Below are 24327 nucleotides of genomic sequence, written 5' to 3'. Positions count from 1 at the left end.
CATCAGAGAGGTGGCTGAGAATGTGGGAGGTCAGCTACAGCAAGTTTCTCAACTCAATATAACAGATGAGCTGCTCATGTCAAGTAAATCCAGCAGAGGTCTGACCTGCTACGTTTGGTCATTTTTCTGCCTCATTTAGTGACATTAAACCCTTTCTCAGTTAATCAAAGTGGACCAAGTTACAATCAGCTCTTCGGCTGTTATAATCTTTTATTTTAGATTATTCTGTCCAAGATAATAAATATTTTAAAATACAAAATTTAAAATGTAGCATCACTATGTAATAACATGAATTTGAAGTTTCTGGTATAGTACACCTGCAAACGACTCATGATAAAAAAGTAAAAAATAGACCTCATTGTATAGTTGCCATAATTAATCCACTCTAAACACTGGATTTCAAAATGAAGCGAAGAGACAATACAGTCCAATGTAAAGCAACTCAACGCTACCTTAAACATACAAGACTGAAAATCCTGTAGAAAATAATCATTCAATTAGTGGGTGTTGGGAAAATGAAAATGTATGAAAGCACAGGATTGGTGTCATGTGTTCATTATGTTTATTTATGTTAGTCTAAAACATTCAAACCAAAGGAACGTTTTAACGACACAGATTTTAGACTCAGAAACATTTAACCAAACAACAGGGAGCTGTAACGTCCTGCTGCAAACGTCATTACAAACACAACCTGCAAACACACGCATAAGATTAACAAATTTTAAATATAATACGCAAATATATTTGTATACTTTTGGTTTCTATGGATGGTTATATTAAAAAAGCATGGTGAAAAATTAAAACGTTTCTTCAGAGTTACACGTACAACATAAGCTACTGTTTTCATTTATAGTTTAGTCCTCCTGCAGTGCAGCTGATGTGAATATCTGGATATTAAATGTTCATCTGCAACTTTCTGTAGTGGTCCCAGTGGACATGGTTAAGCTCTGCTGGAGACTGACAACGAGACCACAAATTATACTGAATATCTTGTAAAATGATTTGCTTCTGTTGCTTACACGTAATCTCTACCTGAAGCATATAAAAAATTTTAAAAATTACAGATCCCCTGTCACACTTTTATAAAACAGCCTATAATTTATAACGCATTTTCTTTATTTTAACCATTTGTTTTTATCCTATGTGGCATATGTCATGTTCTCAGATGTAATGTAATGAACTAATATTGTGTTCTTCAGATGTCTATTTTAACTTCTGTATTCAATTAAAAGTGGAAAAAAGGTTCATTACTATTTCTTCAACTACCTCATGTTATTATATTTCCAGTGTAAACAAATGCACTCTGGCTTTGTAGTCGCTGTACAGGATACCATTCACTCACATGTAAAAGGTGCATATAGCAGCGTTCACAAGCACAGACTGCCATTTGCAAATGCATTTTAAACACTTGCTGGTGATATAAAACTATTAAAACATCTAATGGTAGGGAATAGCAGTTTTGTTTAGTGATTTGTTTTGCTTTGTGGCGTTATCAGCAGAAACACTGTTGCGCCTCTTCATTTTGAAAGCGCCGCAAGGCATCCAAACACAGAGCTCTTTTCTTCCTCTCTGGAAGTTTTGGCAGCGTCTTTCCCGGTGCACTGTACTGATTACAATGCAGCATCACTATGTCGGCGTAATGCCGCAAATCCACAACGCGCAATGTTTGCCAGAAAGTAGTGTTTACCATGAAGACAAATTTATAGATAGCTAGGTGCGGGACGAAATTTAACGTCCCGCACCTGTATTTCTGCAGTGCTCATAATAAAAGGAGGATAAAGTCATGCATCTAGGATAAGGATTGGATAAGATACACATTTGAAATGAGAAAATAATAAGCTGACTGTAAACATGGGATATAATGATGTTACATACCTCATCTGTTCCCCCACAGTTTGCTTTTCTTTTCCTCCCTGGCTGCGCGGGGATGAGTCGCCGAGCAGTGCCGTTCTGTCGTTACAGAAAAATGAACTAAATATACATAAGCCAACGCTTAAGGACTTCAACTCAAACACTGAAAGACACAGGTGGAATGTCTTTACCGTTGTGAGCGTGGAGAGCTGCTCATGGTCTTCACGGGACTTGAAAGTGTTGGTCTCCCTCACAGCAGGAAAAACAGATGCCTGAGAGGCCTCAGCTGAACTTGGCAGGGAGGGCACAGGGGTGGCCGGGGATACCTGAGTCGCCAAGGGGACGGTCTCTACTTTCCTCTTCTGCAGCAAACAAACATTGTTAGACATTTGGCAGAACAAACACTTAAATTAATCAGAATTTTTCAATCCCAAACAAGATTTTGTGACTCCAACCAGACCAGATGCATGTGTTCACGGTTTCTAAATGGACACCAATGTTAGGACTAAAAGCTGAGTACTCTCTTAACTCTAGTTTTATTTCATGAAGGAGTGTCATCTTAATATGACGTGCAGTTTGTTCACATATGAGACTGTGTTTTTTTATAGACACAGAATATCACTTTAATTAGGTTTTTACAAATTTCTGATTGTCTCCAGAGTAAACCAGTCCAAGGTAAATTACACCATACTTAAACCTGGCATTAAGATGCGATGGAAACAGATCAGCTGCAACTGCATATGGTTTAAACTTCACTTACAACTAAAAATGTGACCCCACCCACAATGCTAATCAGCATGGATCAACAACTTTTAACTTTTTCCCCTGTTGTGCGACTCTTCGTTAGCTTCATCAGTACATACAATTTAAAAAAAAATTAATTATACATCTGCAGAGAATGAAAGCTCATAGATTAATAATCCTTCTTCAGCACAACATGAGAGATTAAAACATAAACAGAGAATACCAGCTACCTTGACAGATTTGAAGCTGAACCGTGGCTTGACAAGTCCAGTGCATACACCTGTCAAACATTTGGATACACTGTGTGTTAAAGCACTTCCAGATGTGATCTGCACGACTGGATCATCATCTTCCTTTTTTGTGTCATGGTTGTTTATTTCTGGATTTCCATGCAGTTCAGCATGACCCGATAGCTGTATGATCACACAAGATGCACGTTAACACCAGGTTTAAACAAGGTCTCAGTCATTTCTAGAATGGGTAAATTCAAGTTGTACCGGTGTGGGGAGGGTTTTGCCTCTGGAAGGAGCTGTAGCAGCTGGTAGGTTGAGATCTAGACTCTTCCTCTGAATTGGACACAAAGGAAGAGGAGGAAGTGGGTTAACTGGCATGTATATTAACCCTCAGTTTAATACTGAGGGATTCACTGTACACACAATCTGACCAGTGTCTTCAATAACATCTAACACATCATTTAAAATTAATCTGTGGCATGTGTCATTTGGAATCAACGATAAATAAGTGTCAGTAAAGAGAAATTAAGATTAAAAACTGATGATTTCGATGTTTGTTTGTGTTTCAATGCTGGGTAAAATGTATATTCCTGTGCCCATACAGCTAGCAAACACATCACATTCTCTGGTGGTAGATTCGAACATAGCTCTGTTAAAATAGCAGGCAACATATTGTAAGTCATTAGTAAAGTGATCCTGTAAATGGTGGTTATCTTGTAGTTACGTGAGTTTTTCCAACAGTGAAATGATTAACACGTAAAAACATAAAGTTAGTAATTCTTTTGAGATGCCACTGATTACAAATACAAATCTAACTTGTTACGATCTATACCATACAGGGTTTAATATCCACATAGCAATATTCATAACATGCTGTTGCAGCTGTCAAAAATTCTGGGATGTCAAATGTAGTCTCATAGCATATAAACTACTGTCAATACAATAGTAAAATTATGCTGTCAAATTTGAGTGCATTGTTGCAATGGTTGGGAGTCTGAGATAAAAATTTGGCGGCGTAGCATGCGCTTACCACTTCTCTCTCGGGAGAACTGGGACGGGAGCCTGAAAGACCATTCTTGGTTGGCGTTTTAGCTTCTTTTTTAGGGAACTGAAGCTTCTTCATGTCCAGCCTGTCACCTGTGACCCACTCATCCAGGCGCTTGTTGACTTTAAACACAAGCAATTTTACACAAACAAGAATACACTTGCTGAGTTTTTTTGTGATGTAATTCAGCCTACAAAGTGACAATAACCGTTACAAAATCAAGAAGTAACACAAACTATACTCACAGTCAATATAGTGAACATAGTAAAGCTTTCTCGCAGAGACTTCCTTCACACTTAGAATTTCAGCCAATGCTACAAGAAAAGCACAGAAGTCAAATAAAAACTTGCACCAAATAAATGTAACCAAATAAAAAAAATACAGGAAATGTCAACACACAAATTACTTTTATTATTTATTATTTCTTATATTAGCTTTTATATTGCATATGAGTGGATAGCTTTACCTCTTCAGACCTCTGACTTTGTTTTAAATGACAAATCTCAAAGATGGGAACATCTATTGACTCACTACTCTACCTACAAATTTAAGGGGTCAAAATTAAGCCAAAATGTTTGGCAACCACTGCACCAAACCCACTGGGATGTGAGAGTAATAAAATCTCATAAACTATCTGTATTAATGCTGATTTGTCAGAATAGTTGCTGCCATCATGAGCCAATGTACTATTTGTAAACAACAGCCTGATGTCAGATTCATGGATTTCGACTCGTCTTTCCCAATAATATGTATTTTATAAAAATGTCCCTAAGAGTTGACTAGTTATTTTTTGCTGTGTGTAGCAGTGGGTTTAGCAAGCATTAAAATTAAACTAGCTCACGCTTTACAACTAATATGTGTCCCCTGCGAGTGTGGTGTTTACAGTGCTTTAACTGGAGGCCCTGGCGTCTGTTAACAACAGCTGAGGTTCGCTGGTTAGCATTAGATAGCTTAGCCCTGGAAAACAAACGGACAATACTTACGCCATTCGTCCTCGTGTTCTTGGTTTTTACGAAGAACGGGGAGGCGACAGCCCTCAACAATCTCGACCTGTAGAAAAAAAATACGTTAATCTGTGTCCTGAAACTGGTCAGTGTCTCTGAAATAAAATTATATCTCTCGAAAACCTACCGAAGATGAGTTATCCGCCATTTTCGTCATCTGTGAGAGCAGGAGCAGGGTGTTGTGGGAAAATGCCGGTCAACAGCAAAGATGAAATAAACAGCAAGATGGAGCTTCTAGCACGAATGCGGGGAGCGGAAGTCGGAAATCGAACCCGGAAAAAAGAAGCGGGAGTTATTTCCAATACGCAGGTAAGTAGTGTTGATTAAGGTGGGAAACTATCTGAACTTTTGCTGAACATGTTTTTTTTGTAGTTCATTTTGCTGCAGTGTTTGTACAGTGTGGGTAACCTCGGTACACCATTGTTCAAAACTTAGGCTACTAAACATCCATATACTCTTAAATTTCAATGGGATTATGATCCTATGGATCCAATCCATCCATCTATCCAGGGCTAAATTTGGTTAAAACATTTTAGACGTCTGGGTTATAGTTGTTTTAACAGCATTTCAATGGTTATTATTTTAATAACTATGCCCGCAATGACTTATTTTGCAGTCATCAAAGTTAGTGGGATTTGCTTTCAATAAAGAGGTGTTTACATATGGATATTAAGATTGGATATTTCAGCAACCTCTGGTGGTTGTTGAAATGCCTGAGCTGTCACTTTAAAGATAAAACCATTGTCTCATGGCACATTTACAGGAAGAGTGAACAAATGTTCATATGTTTATTGTTTTTCAACCCTTTGTATTTAAGACATCTAAGTTAGTTTAACTTGGAAATAGAAGTTAACTTGAAGAGTTATCTTGAAGATGGCCTTTGCCTTAACTGACAAATTATTTAAGTTATTAAAGTGTTACAACTACAGAGTTCTAGTCATTGTTTTTTAAGTTGATTTTTATAACTTGTTTTCTTTCAACTTCATATTTTGAGTTAAAACAAAACATTATTTTACTTTATCAATGCAAGAAAACTTTCCTTAAAGGGCCATTATGGAGTTTCCAGCAACAACAGGGATTGCAACCAGGTGTGTGCTCGTACGCGTGCTTGCTTTAACTCATGAGCAAGCATAATCTGAAACACTACCACTTTTATACAGAAATACCACAATAAACGCAGGAACACCAGCATGCAGGCTGTGGCTTTTCTCCAGACATGTTCAGGCTCTGTTACTTCAATGTTCCTGTCTCAGAGGCAGATCTACACCGACGCCGTACCTTTCATTCAGCGCAGCAAGCCACATATTGGCTCAATAACGTTACTCCCCAAAAAAGGCAGAGTGACAGCGGCATTAGACAGACAGGGAGAACAGACAGAGCTGGAAACTCAGGTAAACTCCCACTGCAACATTACAGTAATACTAATCCATGCTCGTTACATGATCACAGAAATAATTTAGACGCTCTGATGGAGGACTGATCAGGAGGATGGCTGTTTTACTCCAAACAGTTTCTCTGTATGAACCTGGACTGTGTGAGAGCTTTTGGATTTGTAAAAGAACACAGAACATTATTAACTTTAGATCTTGACCCATCCTGTCTGCGTGTCAGGAGATTTTAATAATCAATGAAGTTACGCTGCTGTGCCTCGTGCGTAAATGCGCACAGTGTCACAGTAATGCGCCCCTAAAGTAACAAAAACAATCGCTTTCTGCTGCCTCAATAGCAACGCGCCAGCAATGTGCCATGACCTCACCTCATTTTAAGACCAACACTCCCATGAGCTCACAGATGGGTGCAAGTGCATTTTCTACTTGCATTCTCTAGACCCAGAGACCTCACATTAAAAGCTGAATAGTGGATGATGCAAGCAACAGAGAAAACAGGCGTGTGCTTCATTTCTAAGTGAGTTTTCAGCCCATTGACAATAAGGCAAAGAAAATTTGATTTATTAAAATCAAAATCTTACATGTAGCCCCTTTAACTTGTCAAATCAACATGCATTTCTAACTCACAGTTTCAAGTTAAAACAACTTTACCACATTTATACCACTTTCCATTTCAAGTTAAGAGAATTAAAATTCCAAATTTGTTTCAATTTACATGTACAAGGCCATTTTCATGTACCCCCTCCACCAATGGCACTCTGTATTTTAGTTAGAATTTGAATACATGACTTATCTGCAGTGTATAATTAGTTGATTATTTCCATGCTTCAACTTTGCAATGGTTTAAAGAAAACAGTTTCTCTCAAACTCAAAGGATGCAACAAAATTTTTCTCTCTTGCTCCCATCCTAGCACACCCGCCTTTTTTTTCAACTGATAACTTACCCAAGTCAGCACATACATATCTCACAAAAAGTCTCAAATAGTCAACACAATGAATTAATGCAAGTTCAACTTTCAAAATCTCAAACAGTTGAGTTCAAAATCCATAACTTGTCAGACCTCTTTGTTAAGAAGAAATAAGTAAACATAACTTAATGGGGCTATAATGATTTACAGTGTGGAAAGTATGGAAAACTGTCATGGACAACAACATTGGAAAACAACAAATATCCATATAGATAATAATTAACTTAACTTCAATGGATATCTGTGGCTAAAGCCTTATAGGTAAATGTGAACTAACTACAGTTAGTGTTTGAGCAAATCATCTCACTGAGCGAGGGCAAAGGTTATAAATGATCTTTATTATTATCCTTGGAACAGTGTTCAGTGTACAGAACTTGCATTTTTTTAGTTGAGAAACCATAAAGTTAACTGTAAATGATAAACAAATTATACCAGACAACAATAACAATTACAAAGAGCAATCTTTGTTAAACAGCCGTCCAATCCATTATTAATTTTCAATCAGACAATTATACCTTTCTGTAGGGATAACCTGCATTTTATTACTTACCGTGCATGATAAGGTGCACTAAAGTCAGGTGGTGTATTATGACAAACAATAGCAACATGATAAATGAAAGTGTCAAAGAGAGTGAAAAAAAACTTGATTACCTTGAAAACTGATTTTAACATAGTATGCACATCAGATGTATCCCACACCATCACTCCCAGAATACAGCTTACATATGATTACATCTGATTAAGATTCCATTATTTAGGATCTCCAGTGGAGCCAAAACATATCTGTCTGTAATGATCACTTTTCTGACCTGGAAGGGACACTGTAACACAGATCTTTAGAAACCTGACCATTTTGTCATGGATTGAAAAATCCAAAAATTGGGAACAACCAGTGGGATTTGAATTATTACAAACATTATGTCCTTTCAGAGCTCTTGCTTTGGTCATCTTTTGACATTGTTTTGACATTTGACAACATAATCTCACTGAGAAATGCACCCACTGAATTTTACTTTTTCACAGCAGAGAAAGGATAATTTGTTTTCTTCTTTAGAACCACAGGCATTTAGACGTCAGGGTGAGACTTTGGCTGATTAATGACTTCAACACTGCTAATTATCCCTGCTTTGAGCTGTTTCTTATCTGCAGTTAGGCTTTTTGTAGGTTAGGAATTGTTAGTCATACCTGCAGGTCGGCTACCAAACACATATCTGCTGTAAAACTGGTTTTATGCAATATTATTATTTTTCCCATGCACATTTTTGTACTCTAAGAACCAATTATCCTGATAGATTCTAACATTAAATGGCAAGTGGCTTTAGTTTGTCCAGCACTCATCTACAGTACATTTTACTATTATTATTCTTTTCCATCTTCCATTCTTGTCCATCTAATTGAATCCTTAAGAGGGTCCGCCGCTAAACACATCCACCAAGTTGTAACTGAACAGAAGCAACAACAACACAACTAAAATGAAAAAGACAGATTGCAGGGTTACATTTTCCATTCGTGAAATTGGTGTCATAGAGTTAAAAAACCTTTGGATGCTTATTGCATGTAGCACAACTGGTAGGAGCAAAATGACTCAAATCAAGTTCTTAACATATAAACTGACTGATGCCACAGCAGTGCGAGGTATAACAATTAAACATCACGATGTTGACTATTGCTATTAATGATAGAATCCAAACCTCCATCAGTGATTACTGATCCATTCTCTGATCCAGTTTGTTCCTAAAGAGATTGCCAATCTCATTAGCTACATAATGATACTTTTGGTTGCCTGTTTGGTTACCTTAACCTTCTTCAACCCAGCACATTTCACACTCTTGTTACCTTCTTACTCCTGATTCCTTCTTTTTTTTAATCTGCACCAGGGATGCACTCAGTTAGAGATATTCTAAAAATGTTCAGCAGAAAGCAGAGGATTTGCAATTCCTCAAACATGGCAGCTTACATACATTTGGATGAGGAAATAAAATCGTTATGCTATACTCTGAAATTTAATACTTCATTAATGTAATTCCTAAAGTCAACATGCAACATTCAGTTGCTGTTTTCCCATTATACTTTCAAGCAGCACTCATCACATAGATATATATAAAAATAAAAATAAATACGAATAAATAAAAAAGAATAAACATACATTGAGAAGTGCAAATGTACATTTGTTTACAGCATGACATATTCACTGTACAATCATTGATTATATACTCACATTATTTTATGCATTATAATAATAATTACTAAGTAGCATAGTTTGAGTAAGAAATATTTCATAGCAAGTTTATTGGAAAATATTTGCGTGTGTGTGTGTGTGTGTGTGTGTGTGTGTGTGTGTGAGCATATGTTCCTGTGTATGTGTGCGTGTGAGAACCAGCATGTACGTTGACATAAGGTGTATGTGCAAACAATAAAGCGGAAGAAACTTATATCATTCTGGTTAAGAGGCACAAAAACTGCCCAGCTTGCATTTCAAGTATCTAGCATTGTTTTGGACAACACACATCTGTCAGACATCAGCAAAGCAGAGATAAAGAGAAGGAGAGAAAAACGGATATTTAGCTCAGGGAGGAGGCAGCTAAAGAGTCATACAGTGAGTGGAAACAAGCAGTTCGAAGGTTTGTGTCAAAAGAGCGTCACCGATTAGACAAACATCACTTTTTTTAAATCACAGAATAGGCTATTGCACTTCACCTCAAACACCATTCTCTCATTTCAACCAATATGATTAAGACAGCCCTCCGAATCAGGCTGGAAACAGCAGTCATGCTTGCTTTCACATTTTGCTCCCAGTTCATAGAATGCTTCCTCAGGTTATGGCAGAAACAAACGTGTATAATAAGGAGCAAGTAAGGAATCATTGGCCAGATCGCACTGTGAATCCATATCAGTGTTTATATAAGTCTGGCATTTTTACAAACATTTGATCCACGCTTGAACGTTCTGCCACCATTAAAGGTAGGGCAGAATGAAAATGATCCACACTGGCGATGGAAAGCAAGGAAAGTCACCCACTGGCAGTCGGTTTGTTAAGGTCTTATTCCATGAAGAAAATCCATCGTGTTCAGTGTCTTTGTAAGGATGAGATGATCCTACAGATGAGCAAGAAGTCGCACAAAGGTTCTCTGGCACTGAAAGTTTCCACTTTCTTGATGGCAAAACAAGGGAATCCATCTTGAAATCTTGTTCCACGAGGAGCTTGATGGGCGTTGTCCCATTAAGTATCAGTTTACATGATTCTGAAGTGGACATTATATTACATTTTTAGGCATTGGAATCAGAAGCTACACGTTATTGGACAGTCCTCCATCAAGGTGGGTACTATATCTCCCCATAAACCTGGAGGCTTTAGCTCATGTATGAATCCAAATTTCTCAGTCTAAAGAAACATGCTTTCTGTTACTTTGTTGGGTATTCTGTTTATGTAAGGTGTAGGTACACAGTATTTCCAGAAAGTAATGGTGATCTGAAAAATACTGGAGGACAACTAATAATGGACAGGGGTTAGGACAACATTCCACAGCACTTTCCCTTTTACTGAATAACAAATAGTTTAAAGATACTATTATACTGTACTGTGTGCAGCACAACTTTTTGATGATTTTATGTGCTGGACTTGTGTATGTCTTTGTACATGTATGTGAAGTAGAGACAGAGAAACAGAGACTATTAAGTTTTCTTACTATCTCACATATCTGTAGTTGCCCCTAGACGTCCTAACGCTCTGACTTGACTTTGTAACGCAGAACCAGGTAAGTAGCCAATCTGAGGACCAGAAAGAAAATCCCCAACACCATGAAGTCCACGTAGAGCTTCGCATCCTCCACATCCAGCAGCTGCAGGACCTCCTCTGGCTTCTGGAACTTACACACCAGACCTGGACACTCCAGCTCCGACCGGTTCATCCCATAGATAGAGAGTATCACTCCCTCAAAGCCATACCTGAAAGCAGACATTTTTGACAAAACCTCATAAACCCAGGCTTTTTTAATTTTGATTTAATGGGAATCATTTCAGATAAGAGGAAGCCTGACTGATGGCCAAAACACATTTATCAGAAGTCTAAAGGTAGTGGTTGAACTAGAAATGTGAGCTGCATAAAGTAGCTGACAGTACCTGACATAGGAAACATAAGAGCTCCACTGTAGGTATTTGGGAATGGTGTCAAAATTGACAAAGAAGCCAGAGAAGAGAAGCACAGGTATGGCTGTGACTGGACCCACAAAAGTAGCCACCTGTGGAACAAATGAATAGTATTTAATTTTAAAAAACTGGCTCAGTGAAATATCTTGTAAGCAGATACTAAAAAGAGTACTGCATCCAATTTAGCATTGCACTTTTTTAACATTGTTGACAAGCAGTTTAAGAAAAAGGGGCAAAATCGATGCAGTAGAGCTCAAGATATCGTCATTTTTATTTCATGCATTCTTCTTCATGGTGCTTAATTAGTCACAGCGCAACTCGACTACTGACAGTCCAGCCAGAGATTAGGGTGCTAGAAGCTGTTAATGTACCCTTGAGCCTCAAGCGGAAATGAAGAGCAAGCTCCAGAGGTCTGGTAACCTCACTTCTTCTAATTCCACACCAGTGTTGGGCAAGTTACTTGAAAACTGTAATCAATTAATCATTACACATTACTTATTGAAGAAATAACTACATTATTTTACTAATTAGTCAGGAGCAATAGTAATGTGTTACATTACTCCTTCTCCTCTTTTGGTAGAGGCTAACTGCCTCTTCCACCTCAAGCTGTGCCAAGCTAGCATGTTCCAGACCAGTCTGTCCTCTAACCACACAAAGAAACACAATTGATATCAACCCTCCATCCAATCCAGAAAGCTAACGAGCTGACCTCAAGTGGCAAAGTAACAGAGCATTACTGGGAGCAGTAGTAGTATCTGTAATGTAATTACTGAATTTCAAATTGTAATCCCTCGTTAAGTAATGCGTTAATGCCCAACACTGCACCACATCCCCAGATGTTTTTAATTTTTAAACTTCAAGCTTGCTATAGAGACACAAAACAGTTTATAAAAATGTTCACATACGCAGTAGTACTCCCCAATACCTGTAAACAGACTTCAGTGCAGTTCCCCTTTAAAGATCCCCTCCAGACATGTTTTAAGCCATGTGGAAATACTCTGCTTTGAATAATAATTTGTGTCAAACTCTGCACATAGATCATTCTGCACAATGAAGTTCAAACATCCAAGCGAACTAACAAAAAGAAAAACAAATTTTTTTAGAGGAGGGGGACTTTAAGGTATGCAGGTTTTCCTACCTGCAGAGATGTGGATGCAGCCCCTATAAGCAGACCCAGGGATTGGGCCACCAGTGCTGTGGATGTGGACAAGGCCATAAAGAGCAGGTAGCGAGTCGCTTCTGGAGGCTGTTCAGTCATCCAGTACACTATACTACAGTACAAGATTGGACAAAGCACCTGTAAAAGAAATTTTAGTGTTGCTAATTTGAAATAAACTAAATGCATATCTAAACCATTGTCTGTTCAATAATTTGAACATTACCTGGAATGGTACATCAGCCATAGTTTTGGCTAAGTAATAGGCTTTCAGGCTGTACCAGTAGTTGAGATATTCCCGTATAAACACAGCCATCTCCAGAGGAACTGTGGGACAATAGCAGGGTTAAAAGACTGAAAAACCACATGGCAAATCAGTGATTCCAATCTCTTGCTAGACTTAGCATCTTACAGGTTAGGACGGTGGGCATCAGGGCAGCAAACATGAGGAATAACATGGAGAAAAAGAGGAAGCCAGTGTTGTTGAAGACCTTGCTGGCATCATTTCCAATTTTGAGATAAAGCAGGCCAATCAGCACTCCAATACACAGATGGGACATCACTCTGAGGTGGGTCAGCACCTTTAAAGCCACAAACATCAACACAACTCAAATGCCCATAATTAACACCAATAATCAAAGTAAAGCTGTTTCACACAATAGAATCTGGTTAGTTATAAAGTCTGAGTTTGAGCAGGAATAGTTCAACAAGAGAACAATTATTTTACCGTGTCCCTGCATATTGTAATAAAGGTTCTTTTGAAGAGGATGCAGAACTGTGTGAATGAACTGGTGGCAAAGCTATGTTTCTCAAGAGTTCCTGTGTCCTGTGGAGAAAAGACAATGAGAACAAGGAGTTAGTTATGTAATACAAGACAACCATTAAGAACAAGGAGATACCATACCTACAGTATGTCATATTGCAAATAAATCTTTAATGGGCCTGTTTGTTTGATTAGAAGGTAATCAAACTTGTGAATTTATTTAATATAGTAAGAAATATGCCTTATCATTCAAATTGTCTCTGACTGATGGTGATTCTCCTAACAATGGTATAATTTCAGTTTAAACATTTTGTGCCTCAATGAATTAAAACCTCCAAACAAATGCACACTGTGTCTGCTAGGTGATAAATGTTGGCAGATATTTTGTATGGAAGTGGAAGGTCACATAATAATATCTTAAATCATGAAATCAAATAAGAGGAAAGTTAAGAGGCAATAGCTGAAAAATGAAGATATGGACATAAGAATAGAAAACTTCACAATCTCTGGTAAAGATTACTGGCTGATGCCTACACAGAAAAATAAATGGCAACAGAGAAAATCAATAAACCGATAAAATGTTTAAAGGAGTAGAAGGGCAAAACTGCACAATGTAGGAGTAATGGCATAACAAAGAGCTCTGGGTGGTTTTCATTTACAGTTTCAGCATTTAGCTGATGCTCTTATCAGAAGCGACTTATGAGGCTGAGAAAGAAACAGTGAGAGGAAGCTGAGAGAGTCTGAGTAGACAGATTGATGGAGTGGAGAAGAGGAAAAGTTTGGAGGAAAATAAGAAATAATGTGTACATGGAAGGGTAACACGGAATTTATCAACGTATAACAATTCACTGGGTGTTACAATTTGGGGTTCTTTTATTGGCTTTACTTATTTGAATCTCAAAAATGAAGTTATTAGAGTACTTTTGAAAAATGACACAACCAACATTTATACTTTATTATAATTTGTTTAATAAGGAGAACATTTATTATTGCTATCACACTGTGGCTTTGTAGATTTGAAATATATGAGCCTTGTTTTTAATGTGAGTAGATCGCTTTTTACACTTCTAACAGAGTGAATGGCTTGTGACTAATTTGATTGGCTGTTTTATCTATATGCATATGTGTTTGTATTTATTGTGCTTTTATTGTGATGTTTGGTTTTGATACAGCAAATCCCCTGAGTCCAAGACAATTGTCTCCTATGGGAGACAATAATGTAACTGTAAACTTAATCCATCAGAAACCACTGAAGGAAATGGAGGAAATCTGACGCAGACATGTTCTGTGAATGTAGAGCTTTTTCATTATTGTATGAGGCTTTATGACGTCTGTAAATATGAGACATATAGACAGTGGTGCTGGGTGAGGGGGCTGGTATCACTCACACTGTGACATTGAGAGGGACAAGAAGAGTCACTTTTGTCTCTGGAGTTCTTCTTGCCCTCCTCGGAGCACAGTCCACCTTGGACAGCTTCAAACAGCACTGGATTCAGATCCCCATACTCCCCTGACGCCACCTCAATGACTGTGGACAGAGAGGACAAGCTAGTAAGAACAAAAACACTGACAAACATATACATTCACTTGTACCAAATGAGTTACTTGACTTACTGAAATCAGCAGGATTGTGATACGTTGGGCAGTGGAGACCCAGGTTCTTCAGATATGGGATGAGGTAGGGGACTGTGCCCTTGTATATGCACTGACCCTGACTGAGGATGTACAGCTGGTGGAGGAACACATGTACAGAGTAATCAACATACTTTCCAACACACTCACTCTCTGAATAATATATGAACTGACAAAACAACAGGCCTGGGTATCGACTGCAGCGGCATAAAATGAATCATGCTAACCCATAGTACCCTGGCCTGAGCAGCAGCTAATGGAAGGTTAGACGTGTCCAGCAATACAAGCAGCACTCAAGTTACCTTATCAAACATCTCAAAGAGCTTGGCACTGGGCTGATGAATGGTGCAGATAATTGTCCGTCCTCCCTGAGCCAGAGACTTCATGAGGGAAACTACCTGAAAGCAGGATGCGCTGTCCAGACCACTGGGATGGGACACAAGACAGAAAACCAGTGAGACAGATGCACTGTTTAATCTGGATTATACAGAGTGAAACTAGATCGGTAATATCCAACCTGGTGGGCTCATCAAAGAACATGACAGGAGGATTGTTGACCAGCTCGAGTGCAATAGCCAGTCTTTTACGCTGGCCCCCAGAGAGGGAATTGGTACGTGTCTGAGCACAGTCCAGAAGACCGAGAGCAGTAAGGATCTCATGCACCTTAGACACAAACAGAGACAAATGTGGGTACATGAAGACGCACAAGAAGGCAATATCAGAAGTATATGTGACCTATCTGCATATTTTGTGATGCAGAACACTTTGGCCCTGGTGCAGACAAGATGGTGGACATCAACCACAATTGTGATCCATATACAGGAAGTCACATGACATCAGCAGGTGTCTGTTTTTCCCTTTTGTCTGTTTTCTTCATGACTGTAAGTGGAGTGATGGAGGCTACATTTGAAACGTATTAGATGAAACTATGTTTTAAAACTTTCATTTTGTTAATTTCTGTAGCTCAAACTGAAAAAGGCTCCTGTGTGAAAATGTAGCGTAAATTATTTGGAAAACTCTTGGTCATGATGTCACATGACTTCTTGTATACGGATGACTTTTGTGGTTGTCTGCCATCTTATCTGTAGCCAGCTTCTCTTGAAGAAAGTAGGAGGTAATTTTATTTAATCTATAAAATTTTATCTACAAAAAAATAACCAGATGGAATCCAGCAAATTGAGTGAAAAAGCACACAATTAATACAATCAAAGGATAACTACTTTGGTATAAATAGCATTGAAATCTTTGAGGTAATACACATTTCTATTGTCTTGCCTATCCCTAGCTGAGAAATAATTATGTACATGAAATTATAATCAACACATTAAGACTTACAAGTTCTTTTTTGATCTGCGTGCTCTCATTCAGTTTCAGATTGGCAGAAACCTGAAAGACAAACAGAAGTCAGCACATTATTATCCAACATTACTATTTAATGAGTTGTTGAGTTTTCCTTTTGCTTTAGATGACCTCACCATCATGGCCTCCCTCACAGTGAGGTGTGGCAGCAGCATGTCATCCTGCATGATGTAGCAGGACATCTTCCGGAAGGACCTCAGGTCCCTCGGTCGACCATTAACCAGGATCTGGCCCTTCATGCCCGTCTCCCTGTTTCCCAGCAGAAAACAAAATATTATTTCTGCCATTTTCTAAGGACTAAATGATAACAAAAGTATTATCTGACAGATAGCCTACGTAAGAGAACATAAGCTGTTTGAAATCTACACAAATCCACTACAATTCCACACTCACCTGTAACCCGCCAGAATATTCATCAGAGTGGATTTCCCGGCTCCAGAGGGCCCCATGATGCCAATCAGCTCTTTGCTGTTGAATCTTCCAGACAGACACTTGAGGAGAGCTTTGTAACCTGACGAAGAGGGGGAAAAGCTGTATTGTGTATTGTTGTAACTGGTCTGACTCTAAAATTGTTTTCATTAATCATTCTCAGACATTTTACTGCAAAGATACATATGTACTTTTTATGCTACATATCAGAAGATCTAAAACAACGAGCTTTCAATTAATTCACTATATTTATTATTACAGCCCATTTACACGACTCACATTTAGGTTACATTACTATATTTCTAAAGGGTATTTTGAATATTCACCATTAGTACATTACTGGTACATTCAGTACTACAGTATTAGTACATTCAGTTACAGTAATCTTTCATTTTCATGGCACCAAGCAAAAAAAAAAACTGTAATAAGCAAGCGGGTAAAGAGGAACAAATATAAAATAGGAACAGTGTAAAAGTGTGGTTTTAAGAGAAATTTGCAAGATTCAGCACAAGAGCCATGGAAAATTTCGAAGTTAATTTGACTGATGCTTGTCTGACAAAAGATGGTTAAATGTAAGCTTAAAAGCTGTTCCTGAGTGTATGTTGTAACACCCTCACACAATACAAGGGAGAACAGGTCAATTGAGTGATTAAATTATATTTTTAGCTTATTTATACACTGTGTATTTCCACAGTGTGCTCATCTGGAAAATGAATTGTAGAAAAAAAGTGATAGGGACTGATGTGTGCTCTTAACTTGAATAACAACGGAACATTTCTGCTGACAAAAAGTAAACATTTGACAAAATAAGTTTACATTCTGTATTTCCGTTTGCCTTAACCCTGTGGTCATTTAATCATGTTCCATCTGCTTGGTCATATGTAAGCCTGCTCATCTTAATAACACTTTATAACTTTACTTAAACTTATAACTTTATAAACTCCTGACAGTGAGAAAGTGAACCAGGTAGAACAGCAGTTCTAGCAAGCTAATAAAAAAACATACTGGAAATGCTGGAAATGGGAAGTGTGTAAGCTGTTATCAGTGTCTGGGGAAAAGAAAGAATTTAAGTTGGTGAAGTTGGCTGTGAAGAACAAAAAAGTAAAAACCAGAAGGTTTCACAGCATTTTAGGAGAGCTGGGCATCAGGTGAGCAGCAAAAGAGTACTGTGAAAAAAATCACAAAAGACAAAAAAATCAAGATTACAGACAGATTTGGGATCATGACGCTCTCAGTAGCGCCAACAGAAAAACCACAGGCATTACTTCCCTGCATGGGCAAATGAAGATGGCTCAAGTTTCTTCATGACGCATTTTCTAATCTTTGTGGTGCTTGACACACAGTGGAAACAGTAAAACAATACATTTCAGAACTGACATATATTCTGAAATCTTCCAGATATGGAAAGTTAAGTATCCCGCCGTTTTTGTCATCCCTGTCTCCCTCACCTCACCCATTTTCCCGCTGTCTGTAGGGATGCTTCTTCCTGTCTCAAGCTGTGTAATTATGGTCTCAGCAGATCTACCAGCCCCCTTAAACCCTCACATGAGTAAAGTAGCCTAATGGTAGCACCCCCTCCTCCCTCACAGTGTTATTACATCAGACAGCCTCCACTCAGACAGCAAAGCAGCCTGCTGTCAGTGAAGCGGCCTTTCTCTGGCATGTGGTGCATACTGATGATCTAACCCAGTGCTGTAGGTCGCACATAATAATGGCCTTATCTGTGCGAGGCTGCAGGCGCATCCTGATCACCCAGTCTCATGAGAGCCACAGAGGACGTAGATCGCCTCATCATCCACTCCTGACACCACAAAGACACACAGACTTAACAGCCTGTGACAGTACTGACTCAGAGATTCCAGTCTGCTCTCATAGGTAATTTTGCAGTAATTGTTAGAGAAATTATTATGAGTCATAGAGATTGGGGTCATCACATGCCTCAAATTGGAGCCCATGACACAAATGACAACAAAATTCTCACACCAGGAAAATAGTCTTTCCATAAACCTTTACTACAATGTCATCTAAATTCTTAAAGGAGTTGTGTTGAGCAATGAGCATGAACAGCATGAATGCCTGTTCCACATTTGGATATTCTGTGTTTATCTTGTGTGATTAACTATGTGCTAATATATACAGACAGGCAGTGGTCACTCTGTTGGATAAAACATTTATTATATTATATTTATACAACTCCACCACTTTACAGCACTCCACCACGTTAGAATTTTACTGACGGATGTTACTGAAGTGCAATGAGATATACTCTTTTTTTATTCCACACATTTTTCTTGCTTGTCAAAACTGCTGCCTACATTACCCAGAATACAACTCGGATGCCATCACTTTCAGATATTCAGGTGTGTAGATGCGAGTAGTGGCCAAGCTTCAAGCAGAGATGAGGAGTGGGCTTGAGAGGTTTGATAAGTGCACTTCCTTCTAACTCCACACCCCCAGATATGTTTCATTTTCAAAATTGTGGTCTTCAGCCTCAACTCATGCTGACTCTAATGACGTCACTTGAGGCAATGTATCAGGCTTCAGGCAGCTCCCTTTGATCATTTCCTAATGGTCTACCCCGTCACATCAGGACATTTAGTAGATAACATATTCAGACTGCATAAACTGCCACCATGATTCACATATGACAAATACATTATGCATCGCTTTGACTTCAGTTTTACCCTTGTCCTAGACCATATAGTCTACAATAAAACAGGATAAATAAGCAAATACAAGAGTGCTACACATTGAATATCTTTTGAAATCAAATTAAACCTAATCATATAATTTCACAACTGTTCAGCAAGAGAATGACATCACAGTCATACATTTGAGTTAAGATGTGCATGGTGATGCATTTTAAAAGGAGCACAGCCTCAGCAGCACACTGCACGTTAGATAAAAGATGGGATTCTATCTGTAAGGTGACCACACTCCTCTTCCCCCTAAGAAACTCCGAGCATTTTTGCAGGTGCAGAGTTGCAGTTGCAGTAAATAACAAAATGCAGAGCTGAAATCATCTAGAGGCAGGTAAACATTTTCCTGCTCTCCCTCCCTCTTCCTGTCCTTCCACTTTCAGAGCTGGGATAGTGTTTTCACCAGTTAGGAGAATACCTCTATAGGAGGAGAACACCCTCAACATGAAAGCAGGTCACAGCACTCTCATCGTATCAGGGATAAATGGCCAAGAAGAGCCTACGATAAGAAATGCAGACGTGGTGCAGTTCATACATCACCTAACCTTTCTGAACCCTTTTACAATAAAAATAAACTCTAAATTTACTGTAGTATCTTCCTCTGGTGATTCTCTTCCTGTTCGTCATTTTAAGGAATGACTCATAGTATGACAGTGACTCAAAGCTAAAACACATTAAATTACAAATGACATCAAGGTGTTCATGCTTTTTCCCGTCTTTACTGTTTACCCGCTTTATAAATGTATATAATTCAGCAGAAACGACATAAAATAATGTGTTTATAATGATGGGTTTTTTTTACACAGAGAAATAATCACTACAAAGGCACACAGCAGAACAACAGCCTTAAGCTCCGTGTGATTACACCTGTTTTACAGCTTTGATCAGGCAGACTGCAGAGAATCAGCTCTGAGCTTAGCTTGTTAAATGAGACACAAACACCGACAAGCCCCTCAGAATGAACTACAGCACATGTCAAATGTAAGTAACACACTGGTTAAATGTGACTTGTTATTTTATGTGAGTGGCAGGGGTAATTGGAGAGGCAGAAGGGGGTCATGAAGAGCAGGACGAATATGATGGGAGGTTCAGTGAGATGGGAAGGAGAGTAAAATGGCAGACTAGCCTCTTTATGAAAGGCACCGCTTAATTAGTAAAAGCTGAGACACTTCCTGTTCACACATCCTCAGCCTGATGAGCCAAGGCAGGCACCCTGAAGAGACAGCACAAACAAAAGCAGAAACCACAGGTTGATTCTGATTAGACTACCAAAGGAAAACATGTCCATCAGCGCACAAACAAAAGCTTATTTGTTGGCCACTGCTCAGGAGTCCCTCGCTGTTCCTCACCCTGCCATGATCCTCCTCGTGAATACTCTCCATACATTGAGGTTTCACAACGGAACAGCAAACATTCCTCTGCAAGGCTTTTGTAATGCACATCAATATTAAACAAGACTTAAAATAACACAAGGCTACCTGCAATGCATCATGTAGGGCCACTCCTAAGGATGTGGAGAATGTAAATAAAGGATTCCTCTGAAGTCCCCCATCCCCACCCTGCTAAATTTACTGAACATAACAAGAGCCGCTACACACAACAGTTTGCAACGGGTGGTTTTAGTTGACAAGCAGAAATGACCAAAGGCTGGAGGCTCACCATTAATAAGGGAGTTTAAATGCTGTTATATTATATTTAATGAGCAAATCAATTGTGGGCCTCACTCACTGCCATCACCTATCGGCAGACAACACAGGGAAAACAGAAGAAAGCAGTGCCGACCTGCAAGTGTAAATTATTTACTATGTCTAAACTCTGCTGAGCGCAGCAAAGCTAACAGGCACACTGCCTGCTACAACATGGTAGAAGTCCGCAAGTGTGTGTGTGTGTGTGAGGACAGGGCTGGGCTACACCTCTCAGAACAATAGAGCAAGCCATGAGAGACAGACTAACACTGAGAAAAATTTTTCCCTAAATGTCACAAAAGCTTTTAAATGCCTCCCTTGAAATTTCTGCCCTCCAGATATTGATCATCATGGGTGGTGCTCGCTTGCTCATCCGTCATGGTTACTATGTGAACTAGGCTTGCAGTACCTCTCCTCCTCCACCAGGGACCCTCCCGGATGGTGTGCGACAGCTCATTGAACTCCAGGTCCACAGCAGAGCGGCGTGGGAGGTGGGAGAAGCGCTGAGCGTCAGTGATGTGGTTCTCCACTTTCTTTAAGTGGGTGAGCAGTGCTGCCTCCTGAGGCGCTCCGCCGGGTAGTTTGGTCTCCTCCATGGGGATGCTGACCGAACCCTGCTCCAGTGTCCTCTCCGCCATGCTAAAAGGGTTGCAAAGGAGGATAGGCATGTAAGCCATTGTGCAAGAAACATAAAAAAATTTCATGGACTGATAAGCCTCCATACAAAAATCTGTTGCCTCAGCAGCTGTGTGAATACAAAACTGTGTTGTAGCAGTGCTTTTAGGATGACTGCAGACATCATCTTAAAACTAGGTGCTGGACATGATCTAATTACACTTCATTCTGTGGGCTAGTTGGGGGGAATGAGATCCTGAGTGTGAGGAGTCGGGATCTGGTTTCAGCCCTGCAGCAGGCACACTTATACTGCTGATTCACACACATTTCCTCCTACACTGGAGTGTCTAAACATGTAGTGGCTGCTGATCCATTGGCTTTCCAATAATCTGAAACTGAAACAACAACATATTGTTTCTCTAATACACTTAAGATCGTGTTACTATTTCATTAATCAGGTTACTAGTCAATAGTTATATAACAAGCCCTACACTAAACAAATTGTGTGCATGATTCAAGTTTTCAAAAGTTAATCAAGTGGTCTCCTTTAGATTAGCAGTCTAGTGGTAACTAAAGAGCCATGTAATGATCAGTTTAAAGTTTATGGATGGTCATGTTGAAACTAATGAGATATGTCTTTCATTGTAAATAGTTGCTTGAAGCAGTTTAGGGATTATTAAAAGAACACAGCTAACATACAAAATAGCCATATTCTACACAAATAGTTAGGAAACAGCTGAAAAAGGCCAATTTTATGAATGAAAACCAGTAACTGACATAAAAACACGGTATACAAACATCCACTACTATCCATGACCTGCTGTATGTATAAAATATCCTCATGTGAAGAGGTGAAGAAAAGAACAGTGAAGAAAATTGACCATGACTTCTATTGACCACCCTGTCATTAGTGAATTCCCATTACCAGACTGCATATAAGCTCTGTAAAATGCTGACATGCTTTAATGGCCTCTCAGTCAGATACTGAAGGCCTCCATGTCATGTGCAGATCCAAACCCAGGACACGTGAGCTCACACAGCCTTAGTAAAAGTCTCCTGAAGGGATGAAATATGGTTATTTAATGCATCTATACATCCTTGGAGTGTTGTGGTGATTCTGTGCTCTGCAATGACCTGTCAGTGATGAGGGATGCTCCCAGTTCTTCAAAAAGCACCTGTTAACAACAAAATGATAAAAACACCAGACACTATTCAGGCTGGGAAACGACAGAGCAGTGGGGGGAAGTGATTTAATAGTCATAAATGAGCCTGTTCTGAGGACATAGCCTACAGTAACTGTGGCTTTACCAGTCCCTCCTACCTCGTGTTGCATTGCACAAGCACACTCAAACACGCACATATCCACGCATGCATTGCACATACTTATTATTGTATGTTGAAATGACCAGGTGAGCAGCTCAGCCCTGGTTCTTCTCTCTGGATGAGAGCAACAGTGCTCAGTTGATCCTTTCAGACAAAGCAGCACAATTCCTCATGAGAAGGTCCGCCAAACAGTCCCAGCTATAAAAAACAAAAAACAAAAACACACACACCAAACAAAACAAGATGCTCACTGTGCGCCACAGTCCAGGAAAAATCCGGATCGTTTGAGGGTCACTGATTGACGGAGCTGTGTTCTCCTTATCAATAGCTCTCGGGGTGCGGCGCACATCGTCCCGCATCCACTACAGCAACTCCTAAGATTAAAATCATGCCCGGCCTCAAACTATGACTGCATCCCAGAGAATCGTCAGGGGAACAAGATGCCTGTCATGCTTTAGGATGCCTTAGGATTATTCCTTTGATCGAATCCATCCGCCCGGAACTCATATCGAAATGCTCACACACATCCTCAGCAGTGGTATTGATGACAATCTTCGGTCCCCGACATCTGGAATGAATAAAAAACAGCCAGAACCGTGCTGCAGATGCTTCTGCAGCAACAGCAGCAGTATCAGCAGCAGTATCAGCAGCAGCAGCTCGATATGGCAGCCGCCGTTATCCTCTCACCGGTTAGTGCGTCTGTGTGGTAGGCTACGCACGCCGGTCTGGGATACAGGGCGTTGCTGGCAGGATGCTACTGGAGAAACAAAAAATACTCCTTTGGTTTTAATTGTTTCCTCTTAATCCTCATTCTGGCCTCAGGCTTTAAAATAAATAAAGTCTCACAGAAAAAAAGTAGCCTAAACATAGAATGTTTTGTAAAGACACTATGTGCACAGTATAATAGTAAATAATAGATACATTTAAAATTTATGTAAAGGCATTTTAAGGATATTGTTGTGACTTAAGGCTGGAGCTCTGACCTAAAAGTTGGAATTACTTCACAGTTAATTACATTTATTCAGATCAGATTGACTGCCACAGCCCTTTTCATTAAATTAGTCTCCCATGTGCCAATTTAAACCTTTTAAGTATTTAATTTTCTATTCTGAGGCGACTTTGGGCTGTTGTCTCTGGGGAAATGACAGAAATGGGAATAACACAATGAAATTAGGCTAAAACGCCACTGTGAATACGAGCTTTTTAAATTTCAAGTCTTGCCACATAACACTGATGCAGATATTGATTTTGGGCTCCATCACTGTCAGTGCACTGCTGTCGACAGTC

At 39.2% G+C, this 24327-nt stretch overlaps 2 protein-coding genes across 2 annotated transcripts; both read right to left on the bottom strand.

The window, feature by feature from the left end:
- Window positions 1-1875: 1875 nt before the first annotated feature.
- On the bottom strand, window positions 1876-5110 carry LOC119896038 (histone acetyltransferase KAT5-like; the record flags this gene model as incomplete). The annotated part of the gene is given in 8 exon segments (XM_038709510.1): window positions 1876-1950; window positions 2043-2213; window positions 2826-3008; window positions 3093-3161; window positions 3859-3995; window positions 4119-4187; window positions 4857-4923; window positions 5005-5110. Coding segments are annotated over 8 exon segments (801 nt in total), but the record flags the coding sequence as incomplete, so codon positions are not given.
- Window positions 5111-7561: 2451 nt separating this feature from the next.
- On the bottom strand, window positions 7562-23746 carry abcg4a (ATP-binding cassette, sub-family G (WHITE), member 4a). Its single transcript, XM_038707508.1, has 15 exons — window positions 23101-23746; window positions 21512-21741; window positions 16683-16800; window positions 16406-16538; window positions 16266-16316; window positions 15448-15593; window positions 15233-15356; window positions 14913-15027; window positions 14687-14826; window positions 13263-13361; window positions 12948-13116; window positions 12762-12862; window positions 12518-12676; window positions 11353-11471; window positions 7562-11178 (listed from the first exon to the last, which is right to left on the bottom strand). Exons 2-15 carry the CDS (start codon window positions 21738-21740, stop codon window positions 10953-10955), a joined length of 1929 nt encoding a protein of 642 aa, XP_038563436.1. The 5' UTR covers window position 21741; window positions 23101-23746; the 3' UTR covers window positions 7562-10952.
- Between the last annotated feature and the right edge of the window lie 581 nt (window positions 23747-24327).

The sequence above is a fragment of the Micropterus salmoides genome, unplaced genomic scaffold (genome assembly GCF_014851395.1).
Source record: "Micropterus salmoides isolate LMB-PRFRI ecotype aquatic unplaced genomic scaffold, ASM1485139v1 Ms_hic_scaffold_9, whole genome shotgun sequence".
Taxonomy (NCBI): domain Eukaryota; kingdom Metazoa; phylum Chordata; class Actinopteri; order Centrarchiformes; family Centrarchidae; genus Micropterus; species Micropterus salmoides.
The sequence above is the reverse complement of the archived record's forward strand: the minus strand, read 5'-3'. Positions and strand labels throughout refer to the sequence as shown.